The sequence below is a fragment of the Tamandua tetradactyla genome, chromosome 4 (genome assembly GCF_023851605.1).
Source record: "Tamandua tetradactyla isolate mTamTet1 chromosome 4, mTamTet1.pri, whole genome shotgun sequence".
Classification (NCBI taxonomy): domain Eukaryota; kingdom Metazoa; phylum Chordata; class Mammalia; order Pilosa; family Myrmecophagidae; genus Tamandua; species Tamandua tetradactyla.
In genome coordinates, this window is record NC_135330.1 from 65256916 (window position 1) to 65281586 (window position 24671).

Sequence of the window (24671 nt, forward strand, 5' to 3'; positions counted from 1 at the left end):
TGAATGTCAGTATGATGCAAGCAGATTACAGTCTTAAAATTGTGCATGCAATTCTATTAGTGCAAATTACTCATTGAAAATACTTTTTATAAACATAATACATGTAAATAGTAAAGTAATACTCAAATAACACAGAGGAGTATAAAATGAGAAGTAAAATATCTCCTCTTTCTCCCTAGTCCTGCACCCAGAAATAATTTTTGTTTATGGATTATTGTGTTTCCTTCTAGAAAATGAACAAAAATAGCATCAATTGCATTTTTGCAATTGTATCATTTACAATGATAACATTTATTTGACTAGTCTCATGTTGAGGGGATTTAGGTTTTTCATTCTAGTTTTTTTTAAGTTATTGTTACAAATGGTTCTATAATAAATATCTTTGTATGTGCCGTTACACGTGTTGAAGCACATTTTGTACAATAATTCCCTAGCAATGCAACTGCTATATCAAAGGATATAGATTTAATTTTTTGATAGACATTACTAGCATTGTTCCCAAAGAGACCGATATATCTGTTTACTCTCCCATTAGCACTGAGACATTATGCTGCTTCTCTGCACCCTTAAAGATAATGGATATGATCATATGGAGGTGTGCCAACATAAGTGGTGAAAATGCCCGTTTGACTGTTTGAATCTATTTAATTAGGAGTGGTTTAGTGTTTTGTTGGTTTGTTTCTTTAACCATTTGATCCACTCCTATTTAATGTCACCGGTTTTATTAAATCACCAGTTATTTAGAACTTAAAGCCTATGGTAGTACTCAAGTAGGTCACAGCTGGCCAGTGCTCTCATTACAATTTAAAAACCTGGGTAGATAACAAAAGCCATGTTTTTAAAGGCATAAGATAAAGCTGTGGACACAAGGACTGGATTGAACTGAACTTCCTGGGAGGTAAAGGCAACTATTCTGAGGTGTTCCAGTTGTATTTTTCCTTAGGGGCATTTGCTGACTCTGGGTGTGGGCTGAGGACCCAATGTGGCCTAGATAAAGGGCACTTCCAGGAAAGAAAGAAGCCAGAAAAACGTTTAATAGTTATAGAGAGCTAGGATAACATACTGGAAAATTGGGGTCCTCAAATGCAGAGTCAGCTTTTCCCAAGGGCCCTTTGCTGACTTCTGGGGCTGCATGTGAGGCTGGGAAGCTGAACCCAGAGCCAGAGTACAGAATGAAATCCTTCAGAGCCTTAGGATATTTATGAAACAAATACCCATCAGGAAAAGGCTTTTCTCAAGCTGGCCTCAAAGCTTTGTGGAGCAGGAGGCTAGATTGTTGGACTGAGGGACCTCTTAAGGACAGGCATGGATCTCCTGCGAACTTTTTCCACCGAGGAAATCCACAAGGCTTTCAACCAAAGCCCAGGAGGGCCGCTCCTAAGGAACAGAGGCAGGAACAAAACCTTACAGAACCTTCCCGAAAACTGTAACCGGCTCAATCCCTGATAAGTTGAGGACTTGAACACCTCAAACCAATCTGCCTATCAGAAAGAGGAGCCCTCTGTTTGGAAGATCATATCATTTGGATATTTTATATACAGTGGCTGGTATACCATAAAAAATCATTACATGTAAAGTGACAAGAAAATATCACCAAATCAAGAGTAGAAAAAACTTTATAAAGAAGATTCAAATAATTGAGTTAGAAGACTAGGACTTTAAAATAAGTGATTAATATGTTAAGACAATAAAGGAAGTGATAGATAAAGAACTTCAATGAGAATTAGAATCTCAAAAAATGAAGTAAAATGGACATTCTACAACTGGAAAATGTAATATATGAAATTAACACAATAGGTAGGTGTAACAGTGATTTGGACACAGCAGGAAACAGTATTAAGAACTGAAAAGCAGGTTAATTAAAAATGCCAAAACTGAAGGAAAAAGAGAAATAGGAATATGAAAAATGGGCAAAAGCTTAACAGTCATTTGAGACATGTTGGACTGCTCTAACATCTCAGAGATGACTGAGACTCTTCCAAAACTAATGAAATATGCCTGTTAGCAGATTCAAGAAGATCTGTAGACTCTAAGCAGAATAAAAAAAAAAAATGCCACTTCAAGCTACCATATAGCAAAACTTTGGAAACTCCAAGCAATGATAAAAGTACTCATCAAAGGAGCAACAGTAAAACTGATTGCCAGTTTCTCAACAAAAGAGCCAAAAGACAATAGAAATAAATGTTTTAAATGCTGTAAGAAAATAACTGCTCCCTTAGGATTATATACCCAATGAACATATCCCCAAAATTGAATGTAAAATATATTTTCAGGAAAAGAAAATTCCCTGGTGAGGAAATTTGTCACCAGCAGACCAGACATGCACTGAATGAAAATCCGAAAGAAATTCTACAAGTAGAATGGAAAATAGTTCCAAGTGAAACAATTAAATGTAGGAGAAAATGAAGAACTCTGCAAGGGTAAATGGATACTGAATATATAAAATAATAAATGCAGCATCTTCTGGGTTTTGAATTATATGTAGAATACGAATGCATGATAGTAATAAAGCAAAAAGCAGAGAGGGGTAAATTGAATTTGAAAGTTCCAAGGTTCTGGCATTGAAAAGGTTGTAAAAGTGATCATTTGCATCATTAAGTTATAGTCTGATAAATTGTAATCACTTATAAATATCAAGCTAGTAAAGGAATAATCAGAAATATTTGAACCAAAAAAGGGCAAGAGAATAAGAAAAACAAAAAAGAACATAAAATAGATGGACCAAGTAGAAAACAAACAGTAAGGTGGTAGATAAAAAGCCATCTCTATCAGTAATTACATTAGGTATAATTTGACTAAAATTTGCAGACTAGACTAAAAATATAAAACCTAACCTTACGAGAGAAACACTTTAATATAAGGACACAGAATAGTTGAAAGTAAAGAATGAAAAAGCATACCATGCCAACAGTAACTAAAAGAAGCTGGTGTAACTGTATTAACATCAAAGTAGATTTTAGGGAAAGACAAGTCATAAGGATAAAGAGGTCAATTCAACAAGAAGATATCACAATCTGAAATATTGTGCACTTGATAACATAAGTCATATATATATACTGAAAATGGACAGAAGGAAAGTAGGCAAAACCACAGTCATGGTTGGAGAATTCAGCATACCTATCTCTATACTATTGGACCAAACAGCCCCAAATCAATAAGAATATAGAAGATCTGAACACGACTTATACGTGAACAAATTGACATATAAGAGCAATGAATCTCACAATGACAGATGGCAAATTTTTTCCAAGTGAATATGGAATATTTACGAAAATTGAGCATACACTGGGGTATAAACCTCAGTGCATTTCAGAAGATAAAAGTTGTTCAGAGCAGACTTTCTGGCCACAGTGGAATTAGCCTAGATATCAGAAATAAAAAGATAACTGAAAAAGCACCAATTTTCAGGAAATTCAAATTCTATGGTAATATATAAATCCTTTGAAAAAAAAAATGAGAACTTGGTAAAATAAAGAAAAATTTTTATATATGAGGGCTGTAGATAAAAGGCCCACATAAAAATGTCATTTACCACAATAATAGTCATCATGTTAAAAACGATTTTTATTTTGAAATAATTTCAAACTTGCGGGGCAGTTGCAAAAATAATACAAACCCCATACAGAAGAATTCCAGCATACCCCCCACACCACCCCAGATACCCAGTGTTTTAGTTTGCTAATGCTGCCAGAAAGGCAATATGCCAGAAATGGGTTGGCTTTTTTTCTTTTTTTTGCATGGGCAGGCTCTGGGAATCAAACCTGGGTTTCAGGCTTAGCAGGCAGGAATTCTACCACTGAGCCACTGTTGCACCACCCTGGGTTGGCTTTTATAAGAGGAATTTAAGTTACAAATTTATAGTTCTGAGTCCTTAAGAATATTCAAACTAAGCCATTTAGAGAAAGATACCTTGACTCAAGAAACGTCAATGGTGTGGAACAGCTCTGTTAGCTAGGAAGGTACATGGCTAGTCTGCTGGTCCTTTGGCTTCTAGTTTCAAACAGCTTCCCCAGGGACTTTTTCTTGCTGCATCTCCAGACAACTTTGTGTCAGCACTGATGCTTTTTCCAAAATGGTTCCCTCTTAAAGGACTCCAGTACGTGACCTACCTTGAATGGGTGGGCCACATCTCCATGGAAACAAATTAATCAAAAAGATCTCACCCCACAATATTAAATCAAGATTAAAGAACATGGCCTTTCTGGGGTACACAGTAGTTTAAACTGACAAACCCAGATTTACCAATTTTAACATTTTGTCACCTATCATTCTATTTATCTATCTTTCTATCTCTACTATCTACCTACCTACCTACACCTATCATCCATCCATCCATCCATCTATCTATCTATCTATCTATCTATCTATCTATCTGTCTGTCTATCTATCCATATTTTTCTATCCTTCTGTCTTGTGAACATTTGAGAGCAGTTTGCATACATCATATGCCTTGAACACATGATACTTCCATGTACATTTCTTACCAAAAAGGATATTCACTTATGTAATCACCTTAAATGCAATTATCAAGTTCAAGAAACTTAACATTGATATAAAACTTATATTCACTATTCCAATTTTTTCTTATGTCCCAATATCTTTTTGAGCCTTTTCTCCTCCATTCTTAGATCCCATCCAGTATCATATATTTAATTGTCATTGTCACTTTAGTTTCACTTTCCCTCTTTTTTCTTAATTGTGGAAACATATATACAACCTAAATCTTTCCATCTCAACACTTCCCAAGTATACCATTCAGTGGGATTAATCACATTCACACTGTTGCAATATCCTCACCACCATCCATTACTATAATTTTCCCTTGACTCCAAACAGAAACCCACACTCATTTTGCATTAACTTCCCATCACTCCTGCCCCCCATTCCTGGAAGCCTGTACTCTACTTTCTGTCTCTGTGAGTGTGCATAATCTCTGATATATTCATTGTGGCTGCCACATGGCTTAAATGTAACATCCTAAATCCATAACAATTTCATTTGCTTTGATACCAATTAAACTTTAACAGTATACATAAACTGGTCCCTATACCTCCCATCCCCCACCTTTATGTAGTTCTTGTCACAAATGACATATTTATATATTATGAGCCCCAAATCATTGATTTAAAATTAATTTTATACATTTGCCTTTTAGAACCTTTAGGAAGCAAGAAGTGAAGTTACAAATCAAAAACACAATAGTGCTGGTATATAAGCTTATCTGTGTCATTATCTTTACTGGAAAGTTTTATTTATTCATGTGGTTTCAGTCAATTGTCTGGTGTCCTTTCCTCTCAGCCCACAGAACTCCCTTTAGCATTTCTTGTAGGGCTGGTCGAGTGGTAACAGTATCCCTTGTCTTTTACCTATATGGGGATATCTTAATTCTTCCCTCAAGTTTGAAAGACAGTTTTGCTAGATATGAAATAACTGGTTGGCAATTTTTTGTTTTCAGTGCTTTAAATATGTCTTCCCACTGCCTTTTTGCCTCCATGGTTTCCTATGAGAAATCAGCAGTTGATCTTATTGAGGATCCCTTGTATGAGATCCAGTGCTTCTCTCTTGCACCTTTCAGATTCCTCTCCTTATCTTTGCCATTTGACAGTTTGATTATAATGTGGCATAGTGTGGGTATATTGAGGTTTATCCTGTTTGGAGTTCGTTATCCATCTTGGATGCCTGTATTTAAATCTTTTGTTAAATTTGGGAAGTTTTTAGCCATTATTTTCTTGAATATTTTCTCTTCCTTCTCAACAATTTTATATTGGTATGTTTGATGGTGTCCCACAGGTTCCTAAGGTTCTGTTCACTTTTCTTCATTTTACTCTTTTTGTTCCATAGGCGGGATAATTTCAATGATCTTGCCTTCGATTTCACTGATTCCTTCTTCTGTCAGTTGCAATCTGCTGTAGAACCTCTCTAAGATATGTTTACTATCTCTTACTGTGGTTTTCAACTCTGTTTGGTTCCCTTTCATAATGTCCATTTCTATATTGATAATTTCTTTGTGTTCACCTATTATTTTCCTGATTTCCTTTAGTTCTTTGTCCATGTTTTCCTTTAGCTCTTTAACCATATTTAGGACAATTTTTAAAAGCCTTTCCAGTTTTTGAAAGCCTTTGTCTTGAGTCTCCCAGGTCTGAACCTCCTCATTGATCATTTCTAATACTTTCTTATTCTGTGCTTTCCTTCATCTGAGTTTTTCTTTGCCTGAGTTATCACCTCCTGTTTATGTGCATGTTTTGTAATCTTTTGTGGAAACCAGGACATTTTGTTATTTAATGTGTTATAGCTGGAATTTGGACTCTGAGGGATCTGTTTCTTAAGCTTTATATAGCTAGTGTCATGACAGAGGTTTCCTTGAATGTCAGGAGCTGACAAAGAAAAGGAGGAGGAGGAGGAAGTGGTAGCAGAGAAGGAGACAATGATGAAGAAAATAAAGCACCTTTCCCAGTCTTTGCCTATTGACCTGTGCCAGTGCTCTCCTTCAGGGCTTATCCATACAGCCTGAGAATGGCTCCAGGCCAGAGGAGTGAAAACAGGCGTACCCCTAGTCAATACTGCCATCAAAAGGAGTTTGCATAAGTAACCCAGACTCAAACAGTTACTGAAAACCAACAACTTTGCAATGTTGATAGATTAATGATTCTCAGAACATAATCATAATTAAAGTTTCACCTTGTTTCTGATCTAAAATACAGAGAGGAAATAAAATTTATGTACATGAAGTTGGTAGCTCCCATTAAAGAAGAAAGGGAGTATTTTACTCAGATTGGCTTTATTGCTTTAAAAAACAAGTGAAACAAAATAAACTCCCATGCTCACTAGCATGTCCTGAAAACACTGGAAAAGGTCACCATGTTATGATGAGCTGAATTGCATCAATGGTTGCATCCTGTTGTTCTTTGGTCTTGGTATGAGCAAAGAAAGACAATTTGAGAGAGAAAATAGAGAGAAGAGGCTCAGAGTGCATCACAGACTGAGATCAGTGCTGCTTCCAACTTTCATTCCCTTTCGGCTCACAGGAAACAGCTTGAGAACTTCAGTACCACTTTGGTGTAAATATGCTTTCATCACTGTAGGTATAATTGGTAGAAAGGCAAAAATAATGTAGTGTTTCATTTCCTTGTGAAATATAAAAAAGATGGTTTCCTAATAGTGTAGGTATAATTTACAGCAAACAAACAAAAAATATCATTTCAGTTACTTGTGAAATACACAATAATACTTATCAATGTGACTTCCTTAAAAGTCATCTTTAGGTATATATGGGAAAAGAAAAAGAAGAGCAACGGGGCAAACAATAGGCTTAGAAATATTAACTAAACAGTAATATTTAACTAATTTTTTATATTTTACCCCCACAGAAAGTTCTCCAACTGTCAAGTTCCCACCAGCAGTTCAGAAGCCCACAGTAAAAGTTCTAGTTACAGAGGCCCCACCTACTCCTCAGAGACCCACCATAGTAAAAACTCCGGTTACAGAAGCCCCAACTCCTCAGAAACTCACCACAGTAAAAGCTTCAGGTACAGAGGGTCCGCCTACTCCTCAGAAACCTGCCACAGTAAAAGCTCTGATTGCGGAGGCCCCATCTGCTCCTCAGAAACCCGCCACAGTAAAAGCTCCAGTTACAGAGACCCCACCTGGTTCCCAGAAACCCACCATAGAAAAAGCTCCTATTACAGAAACCCCAACTCCTCAGAAATCCACCACAGTAAATGCTTCAGGTACAGAGGGCCCACTTATTCCTCAGAAACCCACCACAGTAAATGATCTAGTTACAGAGGACCCACCTACTCCTCACAAACCCACCACAGAAAAAACTACGGTTACAGAAACCCCAACTCCTCAGAAACCCACCGCAGTAAATGCTTCAGGTATAGAAACCGCACCTACTCTTCAGAAACCCACCATAGAAAAAGGTCCTGTTACAGAGGCCACACCTACTCCTCAGAAACCCACCCTAGTAAATGCTTCAGGTATAGAGACCCCACCTACTCCTCAGAAACCCACCCTAGTAAATGCTTCAGGTATAGAAACCGCACCTACTCTTCAGAAACCCACCATAGAAAAAGGTCCTGTTACAGAGGCCACACCTACTCCTCAGAAACCCACCCTAGTAAATGCTTCAGGTATAGAGACCCCACCTACTCCTCAGAAACCCACCCTAGTAAATGCTTCAGGTATAGAGACCCCACCTACTCCTCAGAAACCCACCCTAGTAAATGCTTCAGGTATAGAGACCCAACATGCTCCTCAGAAGCTCACCACAGAAAGTGCCACCAAGGCCCCAGCAACAGCTCAAAAGCCCCCCGTATTAAAGACCTTATCTACAAAGACCCCATCAGCAGCCCTGAATCCTGTCAAAGCAAATGCTTCTGCTACCCAGGCCACAGCAACAGCCCCAAAATTCAGCCTGCCAAGAGCTTCATCTACACATAGTCTTCCAGCCACACAAAAGTCCACCACTGTTCATGTCCCAGTGACGAAGGGTCACCACACCACACAAAGGATTTTCTCCTCACATGTTACAGCAACTCGGAGTCTAACTGTTCCCAGAACAACCACACCTTCACATACAACAAGCATACCGAAAGGAAGAGGAACCCTTTCTTCAGGTTAGTTAACACTTTTTAGGTTTTCTGATGATAGATCTAATGTGTTATGATGGAAATTTGGAATTTGACCAAGATAGCAAAACTCAAATATTCTCTGAGATATTGTAGTCAGGGTTCTTTTCAGGCTAATGTTGTTGACTTTCTTCCAAGGTAGACTTGGGTTGTGCTAGGGCAAATCTTTAGAAAAGTAACGTTTTACAGGAAAATCATATGGGAAAAGGTTATGACCCTATAAAAACAATACTGAATTAGGGTTGGTGACAAATTTTGTTTTCTATAGTAGTTTTAGGGAGTCATTAAATTCTGTAAGACCAAATATGTACCATCCTACAGGTTTATTCCAGGGTATCTGGTTTATTGACTGAGACCCATCCTCTAAGTAGGCTAAAGGGTCTCTCCAGATTCCCTAGCGCTGCTAATTTGGCAACACATCTTGACAGTGTCTCCTAAATAATAAAAAATATAGAGATCCTTTGAATTAGTTCATATTATTACAAGGTTCTTTAAATGACAGTTTTTGTGAAAGTGGTGTAAAGGTATGGTAGAGGCTTAAGAAAAACCTGTCAAATGAATGAAGCCCCTCTTATTGTCTTTTCTCACAACTTGCCTAATGGATAGCCATTTTCATAGACATCGTTGTTCTCTAATAGGGGCTACTTAACTTTTTTCCCTTTCCTCTTCCCTGGAAGATATCAACAAGACTGAGGCGATAATTTTTTAATTGTTTGAACTTTTTAATTGAAGTCAACACTCATGTAGAAAACTGCATAAAACATAAACAACAAGTTATCCAAAACAAATATTTGTGTAAACACCACAAATACCAAGAAGTAGATTATTACCAGCATCTCAGATTTGCCCTAGAACTTTCCAGATGCTCGGTCAGGCCAGAAATCCATCTTCTGACTTCTCAAGCCAGTCAGCATGTGCCTCTCTGGTTCCTATACCACCTGGCCTAGGGAATGCCCTCAGCTGACAACACGCAAACCAGTCCCAGCGGTCCCTCCCTGTCTTGGCTTTGGTCAGTTTCTGCCTGCTCTAAATTGCTCTCCAAGGGCCTCATTGTTGTTTTCTCAGTATTTTGTACAGCATGTTGAGGTCTATTTTGCCATCACTCAGATAGCTTTTTCATTTTATTTTATTTTTTTAAGTACCAAAAAACACTTAGCAAATGCAAACATTCCTCTTTTGATCATTCCATTCTACATATATAATCAGATAAATTTTAAGAGCAAAAAAACATTATAGATAATATTGTTGATGTTTCCTTTGTACATGCCTTTATTCCCTTAGATGAAAAAAAGTCAAATACACACAAATCTCACCCCTTTTAGTTCCCCCTCTTCCAAAGAGGAACTCAGTTCTTATCTGCTTTTGGTCATTCTCCAGAGCCATCAAATAGCTTTGTTCTTTAAAAACTGTATTTTTATACACAATGGCGATATTTTCATAATAATTTTTTAATTGTTATCTTGAAGTCCATATTGCCATTACCCAGATATTGTTAAGAATTTAAACATTACAGATGTTTTTATCATCCCCATTGTACATTTTTCCACTTCCATTTCTTTTCCCCCAAGGCAATCACTGCCCTGAATTTGGGGTGTGTTCTACCACTCTCTATTTTCATTCTTATACCACATATATGTATCCATAATTAGAACTTAATACTGTTTTGTATATTTTTGATAATTTATATGAACGGTATATTATATATCACATTATCTAACTTGACTTTTTCCATTCAACATGGGTTTTGTAGTTTACTTATATCGATAGATTTAATTAATCTTAACTTTTTAATAGTTATGCATCCATTTCTTTATTGACTTCTTAGCTTTAATGATATCTTTGAGCTTAAAATTTTTAGTTGAAAGCACCCACTTTTTAATAGGACAAGGCAAAGAGAAATAAATTTCATTTGCATGTAAATCTAACTTTGCAGAATTATTTCTTTCCTTAAAAAAATACAAGATATTTTAACAAATTTAAACTAAACCTAATGGGCCCATTGTTATGATAAAAATACAAGCAATAGTTGGGAGGCTATTGCTCTCTTATTACAATTAATTTATTCTTTCAGGGCACAAAATACTTTTTTTTTTTTTTTGGCATGGTCAGCCTCCCAGAATCGAACCCGGGTCTCCGTACAGCAGGCGAAAACTCTGCCACTGAGCCACTGTGGCCCGCCCACAATATACTATTTTTAGCTCTATTAAAAAAAAAGTAGCCCCTGCTTTTTGAGCATGTCCTATGGTGACACGACTTATGGTCTTAACATTTGTCAACTCAGGCTCCTACCACAACGTGGCCAGATAAATGTTTGTAGCTTCCCGATATGCATGAGGGGTTAGAGGTTGAGAGATTAACCTGTAAAATTCATGTACAGAACAGAGTTAATGAGGAGGAAATTGGGGTTAAAACATATATTTGGTGGCTCCAAAGATGTGCTTTTTCTCCATTGTAATAGTGTCTGTTCTAAATGGTTCCTGGAGTACATTTATTAACCTCTGTTTACTGTATACCTTATCTATTATCAGAAATATATTTACTTGAAGTGGAGTTGTTTTTGCCCTCACTCATAATCATTGAAAAGGATAACTGATAAGATGAGTTGGTAATTTAAGTTTTGATAAGGTCTGCTGAAAGGTACTTAGATTTCTAGTAGCTTCTTGATAGTAATATTAGATCAGTCACTATTTGCTGTATAAGCTTTTCAAACTTGTTTCTTACCATCAAGTCATATAATCAGACATAAACGGAGTTTGTTTTGGTATCCAATGACTCCACCATGTTTTGCGTCTATAACATTGACTCAGCTGAACAGATACAGGCATTAGTATGTATGTTACTTGATTAAATTAATAAGGTACCATTGTTTTTCATAAATTTGCTTATAATTATTTCTTTTAGTTGTGGAAATTTGAGCTACTTTTGAACTTTCAAGTATAGTTCATTGACATTTCTATTAAATTGCTAGTGAATCAATGTTCTGTTTAATTTTTAATTTTTGTAATTCTTTTTTCCTTCTTCTTTAGGCACTGCCACCCTTATACCTGGTAAGTCTGGCTCTCAGGCATTTACAAGAAACTGCCATCACTGTGGGCTGTATAATCCATATTCCTGGAAGAGAATACTGTCTTTTATCTGTCTAAGGAGTACTATTAAAATGCAGTGTTTATGGGTTCCAAGGAGAAACTGGATAAATGCGTTTCATCGGCACGTTTTGTGGAAGCCACTAGGTATTCGGTATGTTCCTAAGTATTCCCAGCCGTGTTCTTGTTCCAAGGTAATTTCAGGACAACTTCAAATCATTTGGCCAGCCAGTCAAGTATTGCTGCGTGCCCAGTGTCTCAGTGCAAAAGTCTAGGTACTGGACAGCCACACAGAGGAAGCAGTCATGATTTCATGATTTCGAGTTTCGATAGAAACTCGAGTTTCTATCCTCGAGTATTTTGTAATGAATCACAAATTACTCCTTGACCATTTCTGGATTTCTCTTCTATTCCAAATAAGACAAAGCGTGCTACCTTCAATTGCATCCTGTTTATTTTCCCTTCTTTTCAGTGTTTTGAAGCAAAGTTATCTTTAAAAATAAGTTCTGTTGCTGTGGACATGAAGTCAGAAACATACATGGTGCATTTTCTTCTAGCATTTGGTTCAGCCCTTTTTTATGTCTTCTGTTTTTACCCATAAATATATTATTGATGGCTATCCATTAACTAGAAGATTAATAACTCCTGAAGAAGATGGTAAGAGAAATGTTCGTTAAGTAGCATTTACAGCTAAATTGGTCTATTGACAAATAATTTATCAGTTAAATTGCGGTACAACAGAAAATGAATAAGATTTTTAAAATAAAAAGTGTTTATTTTAAAATTATGTACTTAAAAACTAAAGTTCCTTATCCTATGTATGCATGAATTAGTCAAGGGACAATAAAACTGAAAGTAGGTTTTTATTGTTATTATTATTATTATTTATGGTTTTAAAAATATTTTTAATGAACATCTTCTAAATTATTTATCTTGAAAGATTCCAACAGCTGGAATTCACCTTGTTCCTTCTATATTTTAAGCAGAAATAAATGCATTCTAAATGAAAATCTCATGATTTCATGATTTAATGGTCACAAAAGTAATGAGTTGGATAGTGTACTTTTTCTCACCTGCTGAGTGGCATTCGGTGATGGCTTGGAGCACTTATTATTCTCTCTGAAATTCTTCAAGTATACACTCTGTGATTTCCCCACAACCTTCTTTTCGGGTTAGTTGTAATTCCAGCTTATGCTAACAAATAAAGAAGAGCAACATACGGCAACATTTTTTTGTGATACTATACTTGCAAAATACAAACTTGGAATTTATCTTTATTCCTAAAATTTATTATTCTATGAATCAGGTCACTTTTCTCACCTTAAAAGATAAGTGAACGCTTACTGCAAGGATATGTTTTGATAATGTTGCAATGTAAGTGAATGATACAGATGGTATTAGGCTTTTGCAAGTATTTAGATCTTTTTTCCTTATTTAAATCTACTAAGTAATAAATTGACTAATCTTCACAGAACTTCCTAAATTCATCTTGTAAATGAAACTTGTATGTGAATTTTAAAAGTATTTTTCTGCTGGCTTGGTATCATGTTTCTCTATTCTTTTTTCATGATTGCCCTCTCCTCACAAGGAGCCTTCTTGGGCATTTTTTTTTTCCTAATCATGCTCCCACAAAATTTTAATACCACCTGATATACTGTAAATCTGTGTATATACTGTATGTATATCTGTGCATTATACATAAGAAGAGTAAGATTTTTTTTCACTCCTTTGTGGGTGACAGTCACCTCCATTTGACTTCAGTTATCTGTACATTACTCAGATTTAAGAGGTTAGATAATATAATCCTGTGATTTTTTTTTCAGCGATCTGTTTAGCTTGAGAAAAGAAGCATGCAGATTTTCCGTATTTGAAAAAAGGGCACAGAAAATCCAACGATAATGGCAAGACTCTGTAGTTGTTGCTATGAGTTGGTGGTGTTGAATCCTCATTTCTAGATCTGAAAATTTAAGGTTCAGTCAAGCACATTCTTTTCACTTCTTCAGCTCTCTTTCCAGTGTGACCTCACTTGTTCCAGCCCCTCCTCTGCCCCTTTAACTTTACATTAAATATGATAAGCAAGAAACTGGTTCACAACTTCCTGTGTTTTTCATACCATATGAACTGCGTTCCCACTTTATTGTCCATCTGAGTGAGATCTTTTGAAGTGACTGGGAAAACTTGCATTTCTTCCAAAAACAAGACAGGTGTCATTTCTCTCAATTAACACCAGCTCTTATGGTAGAATTCTGACTTGGGTTCTTCAAGGAATGGAGATGTTACTTTCTATATGAATATAATAACTACCTAATGTCAATTTTGTTTGAATAACTTAGGCATTTTTATTGGGAATACTATAGACAATTAAAATCATGGCATGAATCTGGGATTAGAAATAAGCTTTTCTCTGGTGATAAACGGTTTGACATCTTTTTTGGTCATCTGCAAAAAAGGATATCATTCAATGCCATTGAATAAATATTACTAAACACTTCGTACTATTGGCCAAGCACTGTGCTAGGTGTTGTAGGTGATCAAATGAGACAATAGGTGGCAAAGTGCTTTGTAATGTTTAAACACTATGTGAACATAATTCTGCACAATCAGGAACATTACTAAAATATTCCCTTTACCTGGAAAAAACCAATTTTAAAAAAATATGTAATTTTCCTATGCAAGAGCTCTTCAATTAACGATTAGGAAAACTGAAATAATGTCCATAATTTCTTTCATAATTTCATTTATCCCAAGTTGCATAATTCTTAAATTGGCACTCATTCCCCCTTGGTGGTTTTCTGTAAATTTCTGAGATTATGAGCAATTACCTTTATACCTGAAAGTTTTGTTTCAAATTTGGGAGATAATTTCTTATTAATTTGCTTTAGTTAGAATTAGAATTCTTTTTCTCATATTTCTGTGTTTTTCCCCAGTTTCCTGTTAAACCATTAGGTGTTACAAAAATTTCTCTAGAATTACATATATATAAATGCTGATTATTGTCCTAGGACTAGCCTTTTATTTCTGTGACCCAGATATTCAGGACCACTTTTGAATTTTATATCTTTATTTATCACTTAAAGTAGGAATGAGATGTTTTTGCAATGTTTGAAAATGGTGGGAATAACAGGAAGTGATGAAGGAAAGAAAAATCCAAAATTTATGAGAAGCCATGGTTTATGTTATGGATACAAAGTCTTTCTAAGTTTATGGTACAGTGCTAGGGAATCTGTTAAATAAATTGGTTGAGTAAAATAATGTAAAAACTTACCTGCAATAGAAATAGCTGCTATTAGGGTACAAAGAGACATTTAAAGAGTCAACTCTGGGTAATTAGACTGAATTTATCAACACATCTGGAATGATACAGGAAAGAACAGATTTAAGAGGCTTGCCCTGGGAACTGGGTCTGCAGACATTTCTGAAGCCAAGTATCCTTTTTATGGTATTGTTTTTACACGCATTCTGGAACCTTAACCAGACTAAGAATTTTCTTTTAAATCACATATTCGTATGGCAGTGCAATTGTGTGAAATCTGTATTTTGCTAATTTGAAACCGAATACACTTATTAGTCACATTAGCTTTGGCTACTTTCCTCGTGTATGTGTACTTTATTTTATAGTACCAAGTAAAGGTATAGAGGCCAGAGACAAGGCATTCGGGGAGGGAGAGGAAGACTGCCAGTGCTGAGGGGAGAGAGCAAATGGGTAGTTTTAAGAAGAAAGAGCGTGTGTGAAAAGTAAGCTATAAAATTTTTTTTGCTGTTAACCTATTTATTGGACAAAACATTTACTGTTGTCAAGTCAAAATCGTGCCTTTACTCTTAATAGTTAATATTAGTTTTCTTCAGTGAAATTGCAGCCACAGTAGACAGAACACTGAAAAGCATAGTCCATAGGCAAAGCAAATATGTTTTCCCCTTCGTGCTCAGATGATGATGATGATATACAGGTATCTTTCCGGTGATGGAGAAATGCCTGCATATCTGCTCTCCTCGACCACATATGCAAACCCCACCTTTGTCAGACTCAGCTTCCTCATTTATAAAATAAGAGTATTGGACTAGCTGAATGACAAGATACCCTCTAACTTTAAAATTACATCCTTCAGTCATCATATTTAAGTGGTCAGTGTTCAAGAATTTTTTAATTGAGCATGGTGAGAACAATTTAGTGTCATCTCAAACGTGTCAAATATGTTTTCTTTGCACTTTGTGATACTTTGTCTCTAAATGTTTTATTTCATTTTTCTTTGAAAGAATGACAAATGACATCTAGTGTCTGTCGTCAAACTTATGACATGAGCAAGATATATGCAAAATGTAAATCATGTCTCCTATCTTTTCTTTAACTTTCTTCATTATCAGTATGTTTGTCATTTTGAAACTTTACTTTGTATGTAATTGCTGGTGTTTTTATTAACTTTTACCAAATTTTCACCCCCCCCTCAAGGATTTGTTGCTGGTACTATAATAATTGGTAGCCTAATTCTAGTCAAAATTTTCTGGGACCGTGGAAAATCAGGGTGAGCAGCAATTATGATAACCTTTTTTTATTTATTCTGCTTTCTAGTAAAACATGATACTATATTGGCAGCTAACTTTCTTAGCTTTATTGCAATTTTGAACATACTATCCCTTTATTCCTTTTGTCTTTAATATCTACCCTGGATGAGCTGGCTCTTGTTTATTTTTTATTTTATTTATTTATTTATTTTGCTCTCATTTATTTTTAAAGAAATTTCACATGCATTCGAATTCACTAACCACATTTCAAAGGAATATGATTTTTTTTTTTTACTATTGTATTTTTTATTTATAATGCCATGTTTTAGTTTGTCAAAGCTGCCTGAATGCAGCACATCAGAGATGGATCGACTTTTTTTTTTTTACATTTTTTTATTAATTAAAAAAATTAACTAACACAACATTTAGAAATCATTCCATTCTACATATGCAATCAGTAATTCTTAATATCATCACATAGATGTATGATCATCATTTCTTAGTACATATGCATCGATTTAGAAAAAGAAATAGCAAGACAACAGAAAAAGAAATAAAATGATAATATAGAGAAGAAATAAAAATAAAAAATACAAAAATATATAAAAAAAAACTATAGCTCAGATGCAGCTTCATTCAGTGTTTTAACATAATTACATTACAATTAGGTAGTATTGTGCTGTCCATTTTTTTTTTAGAAATCATACCATTCTACATATGCAATCAGTAATTCTTAACATCATCACATAGATGCATGATCATCGTTTCTTAGTACATTTGCATCGGTTTAGAAGAACTAGCAATACAACCGAAAAAGATATAGAGGTTAATATAGAGGAAAAAAAATAAAAGTAATAATAGTAAGAACAAAACAAAACAAAACAAAAACCCATAGCTCGGATGCAGCTTCATTCAGTGTTTTAACATGATTACTTTACAATTAGGTATTATTGTGCTGTCCATTTTTGAGTTTTTGTATCTAGTCCTGTTGCACAGTCTATATCCCTTCAGCTTCAATTACCCATTATCTTACCCTGTTTCTAACTCCTGCTGGACTCTGTTACCAATGACATATTTCAAGTTTATTCTCAAATGTCCGTTCACATCAGTGGGACCATACAGTATTTGTCCTTTAGTTTTTGGCTGGACTCACTCAGCATAATATTCTCTAGGTCCATCCATGTTATTACATGCTTCATAAGTTTATCCTGCCTTAAAGCTGCATAATATTCCATCGTATGTATATACCACAGTTTGTTTAGCCACTCATCTGTTGATGGACATTTTGGCTGTTTCCATCTCTTTGCAATTGTAAATAACACTGCTATAAACATTGGTGTGCAAATGTCCGTTTGAGTTTTTGCCCTTAATTCCTTTGAGTAGATTCCCAGCAATGGTATTGCTGGGTCATATGGCAATTCTATATTCAGCTTTTTGAGGAACCGCCAAACTGCCTTCCACAGTGGTTGCACCATTTGACATTCCCACCAACAGTGGATAAGTGTGCCTCTTTCACCGCATCCTCTCCAGCACTTGTCATTTTCTGTTTTGTTGATAATGGCCATTCTGGTGGGTGTGAGATGATATCTCATTGTGGTTTTGATTTGCATTTCTCTAATGGCCAGGGACATTGAGCATCTCTTCATGTGCCTCTTGGCCATCCGTATTTCTTCTTCTGGTAGGTGTCTGTTTAAGTCTTTTTCCCATTTTGTAATTGGGTTGGCTGTCTTTTTGTTGTTGAGTTGAATAATCTCTTTATAAATTCTGGATACTAGACCTTTATCTGATATGTCATTTCCAAATATTGTCTCCCATTGTGTAGGCTGTCTTTCTACTTTCTTGATGAAGTTCTCTGATGCACAAAAGTGTTTAATTTTGAGGAGCTCCCATTTATTTATTTCCTTCTTCAGTGTTCTTGCTTTAGGTTTAAGGTCCATAAAACCACCTCCAGTTGTGAGATCCATAAGATATCTCCCAACATTTTCCTCTATCTGTTTTATGGTCTTAGACCTAATGTTTAGATCTTTGATCCATTTTGAGTTAACTTTTGTATAGGGTGTGAGAGATGGGTCTTCTTTCATTCTTTTGCATATGGATATCCAGTTCTCTAGGCACCATTTATTGAAGAGACTGTTCTGTCCCAGGTGAGTTGGCTTGACTGCCTTATCAAAGATCAAATGTCCATAGATGAGAGGGTCTATATCTGAGCACTCTATTCGATTCCATTGGTCAATATATCTATCTTTATGCCAATACCATGCTGTTTTGACCACTGTGGCTTCATAATATGCCTTAAAGTCAGGCAGTGCAAGACCTCCAGCTTCGTTTTTTTTCCTCAAGATGTTTTTAGCAATTCGGGGCACCCTACCCTTCCAGATAAATTTGCTTATTGGTTTTTCTATTTCTGAAAAATAAGTTGTTGGGATTTTGATTGGTATTGCATTGAATCTGTAAATCAATTTAGGTAGGATTGACATCTTAACTATATTTAGTCTTCCAATCCATGAACACGGTATGCCCTTCCATCTGTTTAGGTCTTCTGTGATTTCTTTTAGCAGTTTTTTGTAGTTTTCTTTATATAGGTTTTTTGTCTCTTTAGTTAAATTTATTCCTAGGTATTTTATTCTTTTAGTTGCAATTGTAAATGGGATTCGTTTCTTGATTTCCCCCTCTGCTTGTTCATTGCTAGTGTATAGAAATGCTACAGATTTTTGAATGTTGATCTTGTAACCTGCTACTTTGCTGTACTCATTTATTAGCTCTAGTAGTTTTGTTGTGGATTTTTCCGGGTTTTCGACGTATTCAAATTAGAAAAAGACTTAAACACAGGCAATTTATCACTATATTAGATTTCTCTGCAATATGTGAAATTCTGTACTGTATAAAGATATTAACATAAATTGTACTGAGCAGGAAAAAAGGTGAATTGATTATTTGGTTGCAAAAAAGTGAGGCTTTAACTTTCAGTATCATATCGTCTGCAAACAGTGATAGTTTTACTTCTTCCTTTCCAATTGTGATGCCTTGTATTTCTTTTTCTTGTCTAATTGCTCTGGCTAGAACCTCCAACACAATGTTGAATAATAGTGGTGATAGTGGACATCCTTGTCTTGTTCCTGATCTTAGGGGGAAAGTTTTCAATTTTTCCCCATTGAGGATGATATTAGCTGTGGGTTTTTCATATATTCCCTCTATCATTTTAAGGAAGTTCCCTTGTATTCTTATCCTTTGAAGTGTTTTCAACAGGAAAGGATGTTGAATCTTGTCAAATGCTTTCTCTGCATCAATTGAGATGATCATGTGATTTTTCTGCTTTGATTTGTTGATATGGTGTATTACATTAATTGATTTTCTTATGTTTAACCATCCTTGCATACCTGGGATGAATTTATGTTAATATCTTTATACAGTACAGAATTTCACATATTGCAGAGAAATCTAATATAGTGATAAATTGCCTGTGTTTAAGTCTTTTTCTAATTTGAATTTATTAATAGATGCCATCTCTAGCCAAAAACAGCCTTTTGGTTAAGAGGGCAGGCTCTGGAGCCCACTTCCTGGATTCACATCCTGGGTCTTCCATTTACTAACTCTGTGATTGTGATTAGCAGCCTAACTTCCCTATGCCTCAGTTTTCTCATTTGTAAAATGGGGGAACAGTAGTACCTGCCTCATGAGATTGCAATGAGGATAGAATGAATTGTCCCCTGTAAAGAGGTTAGAGCATTGCTTGGCACATAATAAATACTCAGCTGTCAAGCAACAACATACAGAAAAATTTCCATATTATTGGAAACAGCTGAATTGTCTGGAAACCATATATGTTAAATACACACATCATGGTTGGCTCTGACATATTCTGTAGACAAGCAGAGCATTATTTAAGTTGAAACTTCTGTTTTGTAGATTTCACTGTTGGGAAAGTTAATTGTGGAGTTCATATAGACAAATTATTTCTAAACTGCCCTAATGCCTACCCATTTTCTTTTCATTAATTAATAAAAAACAACTATATTGTAAAGCTATTACTAAATTTTCTGTTTTAATTCTTTGGGAGATCCTACCTCTCTACATTTTTACCCTCTATAATCTTTTCTTTCTTATTAAATTATTATTTAAGCCTATTATAAGCTGAAGTATGCAAATGTTCTTTAAATCACTATATGGTTCAGTGGTTTAGTAAAAATATTTTACCATTAGATCCTGGCTTTTAAAAAGTAGTTTTTGCAGATATTTGTTTAATGCCAACAAAATATGCAGGATGCTATCAAAATAAATGTTATAAGATGTAACTTTATCCTTGGATTTTTCAGAAGCTTTTTAAGAATATGATTTAGAACTCAGCAAAAACTAACAGAGTTCTAAGCGATACAAAGTAAGTTAAGTTGGGACAGATGCCACTGCAAAATTACTCTGAAAAAATAATTAATCCACTGATGTTATGTACTTTCTTGGATTCATTCCCACATTCCCTTTGAAATAGAATGTTATTTATCTTCTAAAGTGTTTTGGGGCTTAGTGGGTAAGGAGGAAGCAGGCAGAATGTAGCAACTTTGCCACGTGTGGCTTCAATTAGGTTCTTTAAATACTTTGGCCAAAAAATTGGCCATGATTTTTAACAGGACAAGAAACACTGGGAGGCAGAAGGCGGGAATATCTGTTTTGGATTGCATTGGGGTTTTGCAGTAAACCTAATTCCTCAACTAAGAATCAGGGGAAATTTCATGCAAACCCATGAGCAGTAATTTGCCTTTTCCATATACACCTGAAACACACCCCACCTGCCTTATTTTGGACGTATAAGCTGTAGAGGGCAGAAGCTAACTTGATGTATGCCTGGGAATTCTCCTGACTTCATATTGCTTAATTTTTACATTTTATCTTTATCAGGTCAGGGGGAAATAGTTACTGAGTGGAAAGATGATAATGTAGCTTCAGCTGGTGAGCCTTTGTGTTTGTCAATCAATTTGTTTGCTTCCTTTAGAAGTGCTAGACTTATATAATTTTAAAAGGGACATTACAAGCAAATGTTTGATTTCACTTTTCAGTTGAAATTAAAATGATATAATACAATTAGTTTTTTCCTTTTCTGCTATTCAGTTCTTATAATACACATGAGAACAACAAAGATATGTTTCATCATATAGCTGTGACTGGTGATGACTCAGAATTAAGACTTTCTGATAAATTAAAAAAGGTATATGGTTTCATAAAATTGCATTTCTGAGCTTGTAGACTATCTTAGGGTTGGCTGAGGGTTTATCTTTCTTTGTTTTTCTTTCTTTGTTTCTAACACATTGAATTTCTCATTAGCATGACACAGCTTCAATTTTTGACTCTTCAGCGGTAGATTCTTCATCTCATCCTGTTTTTTGCACTCTGTTTATTGTAATGAGTAGATGCTAACAATGCCACAAATAATTGGGGGGAAAAGAAAGTATGATGCACTAATACTGATCCATAAGGAATGACTTCATTATGACTGTTTGCATCATGAGGTGATGATTGCCCTGTGTTGTATTTGTTTCTCCTTTTGCTTAATGATTAGATGTTTCAGTGTTTAGGAAATACTAACATCTGTTTTAGGGCATCTTTAAATCGCATTTGTAGATATTCAAAGATACCTATTTTATGTTGTCCTACAGAATTACTGCACAAAAAATAATTTGATGTAAATGTATCTGTCTGTGAACTTTCTAAGTGTCCTCTCCTGATGAAACTTTCCTCTATTCCAGATGTTACAGTCAGGAGATTTTCATTGACTTTTAATCTGATAGCATTTTAATTGAGTTTGGCTTGGACTTTATTAATATCAAGAAACTAAAAACTGTCATATTTTATCTCATGTTGCTATAGCTACTAAACTTCCTGTCTGTCAAAGTTGTCCATACTCTATAATTTACTAATTTTGCATGCGTTTTACAGTCCAAACTAACTTACTAATTCTTTTTGATGACTTGTCACGTAGTAACAACAACAACAAAATAATAATAATGCTTATCACCAGTAAATAAAATCGTTTTGATTTTAACTTTTTTTTTTTAACTTTCAGGACATACATTTATAACACTGATTGTTTTGCTTATGATGCTAGTAACCATTGGCTAGCTGTCTTAGCAGAAGAAGAATTAAGAAGAAAGTGTACCCAAGTACACAGAATCTTTCTAGTGTCGTAGAACTTTTCGGTGGAATGGACACAATATTTCCAGTAGTGCTCTTCGTTTTGCTTGTTATGGATGTCTTTAAAATGCATAGGGAAGTCAGCAAAGCAAGGAGGAAAGAGTCTGTCCTGGAATCACAATCTCAACACACCTAAGCCTCTTGCAAATAGAACAACACAGAGGAGTGAAAGTGATTACTCTCCTGAATGTACAGGGAAGAACAGAGATTCATTCGTTCATGCTTAGAATGTGAGAGTGAGAAAAGGAAATGTGGTTTTTATCACTCTGTGTAATTTTTACTTATACAGGCAATAAAAATTAAAAATGTTAACTGGATATTGAAATTAAAATTAAACTAACAAAAATTTGAAACCAGTCTCTTCTGAACAAAATTGTCACAGAGAGCTGAACCATATTGTAAAATAATCCTTGACTGTAGTGCCTTTTCAAAATCTTTCCTTATGCCATTAAAATGAGTCTGAATGGTTTGATAAAATATTTTAAAGGGAAAACATGCTAATGACACAGAATGTTGAGTTTCTTGAGTTAGTAGATGGCAAGGGAAGAATATAGAATGAAAAACATTACTTCCTTTGTTTCACAGATACATATAAAGAACCAAGACTTATCCCATTTATTCTAAGATAGTTTCGAGAATTTTGTCCTTAGGACAATCTTTTTTTTTTGGTAAAAGAAAGGAATCTTCGTTGACTCTATGTCTTTAAAAATATTCAGAAATATTACAATATTAACATAAGAAAATATTCTATATTTCTAAGTGAGATGTTCATAGCCAAATTGTAAATCTTGTTCTTTTGAAATATTGCAATTTATTTATTTATATTTATTTATGTAATTGAACGCATTGGTTTTACATGTAAACAAGAAAAGTCCAAATATATGAGAAGATATGTAAAGAAAAATTTATTTTCCTTATATAGAAATAAATAACTGATCCTATTTTTTTGCCTCCTGTAATATTTGAAATTTACTTTCTTAAATGTGAATAACTTATTCCTAAAGAAGAGTTTTCCTCCCTGTCTCATGTAAGTAGTTTAGAATGCTGCCCTTTGGCTAACTTATTGTAGGGCAGTATATATTATATTATTTTATACTTTCTGGACCATGCCATATCCTTTTATATTGATGAGTGTTGCTATTTTTTATTTATTGTTGATTTACCTAATGCAATCACATTAATATCTAAGTTCCTAATATAGTCTTGTCATATTAAGTAATAGACCAAACTAGAATATGCACATAACTAGATTTAACAATAATTATTTTGCTATATTGCATCATCTGTTTTTATTGTTGTTGAAGTATTTTAAAGTAAATTTCATAGGCATCATGGGATTTCACTGTAAACACTTCAATACATTTCTAAAAAATAAGAACATTTTCCCAGCCATTATCACAACTAACAAGACTAACAATAATTTCCTAATATTTTCTAATATCAGAAAATTCTTTGAACTCTTCTAAAAGTTCTGAGAAGAGACTCATATCCACCCATCAGTTCACTCATTTGTTCAACATGAGGGCCTCCTCCACCTACTTTGTGACAACCGATAGCAAGGATGACCCTGATTCAGTTATTCAGAAAATTACCTGCCACTCTACTAAGGGCAAGTTACAGCATGGCAGGTGCTGGGCTTTCAAGATGACTAATTAATTCATAGTATCTGCCTTCAAGTTGCTTATAGCCCAGACGGCCTGGGCTCAAATTATAGGCCAATGCTATTCAGTTGCTTAGAAAGGAATGTCAACTTCTAAGTGCTATTGGCAAATACTTGTACACAATACAGTGGCTGCTTAAGTTGTGTGTTCTAATGGATGAGTGGGGGGAGGGGTTAAGCAGGATGCCAGTTGTGAAAGGACAATAACTGCAATTATCATGGCAGGACTGGGAGATGCAAATAGTACTCCATGCTCAAAGTAGTAAAGACTTGGGGAGAGGGCTAGAAGATCATGTGCTCAGTGTAGAAGGAAAAATTATAATCCCCAATTTTTTATTCCACCTTGATTAAAAGGGAAAATCAATGCACAAGGTTTGAAATAGCAAGACTTTTAGTTTTGGGGAAATATTGAACTTCGACAATAAAGCTAATAAGGGTAAAAGCTGAACAAAATACCTAACAATTATCTTGAAGAAAATAAACAGTCGATATGCTGGTTGTAATGGAACTTTGTGGAATTTATATTTACTTTGTATCCTGTTGTCATGAGGTTAAGTAGTTGTTTTTATTTTTAGTCAAGGTAAGCTTTCCGATGAGATTTTAATTTTATTGCAAAGC

At 35.0% G+C, this 24671-nt stretch overlaps 1 protein-coding gene across 7 annotated transcripts in view; it reads left to right on the top strand.

Annotated features, from left to right (window-relative positions):
• The window catches only part of CD55 (CD55 molecule (Cromer blood group)), a 32402-nt gene extending 9076 nt beyond the window's left edge, over positions 1-23326 (top strand). The window contains exons 7-11 of one of the 7 annotated variants that reach the window (XM_077157650.1): positions 7368-8618; positions 11657-11677; positions 16161-16233; positions 21314-21410; positions 22266-22390. In XM_077157650.1, coding sequence (XP_077013765.1) covers positions 7368-8618; positions 11657-11677; positions 16161-16233; positions 21314-21410; positions 22266-22280 — 1457 coding nt within the window. In that variant the 3' untranslated portion in view covers positions 22281-22390. The other 6 variants (XR_013174280.1, XM_077157649.1, XM_077157653.1 and 3 more) reach the window with 6 other exon arrangements.
• Positions 23327-24671: the final 1345 nt, after the last annotated feature.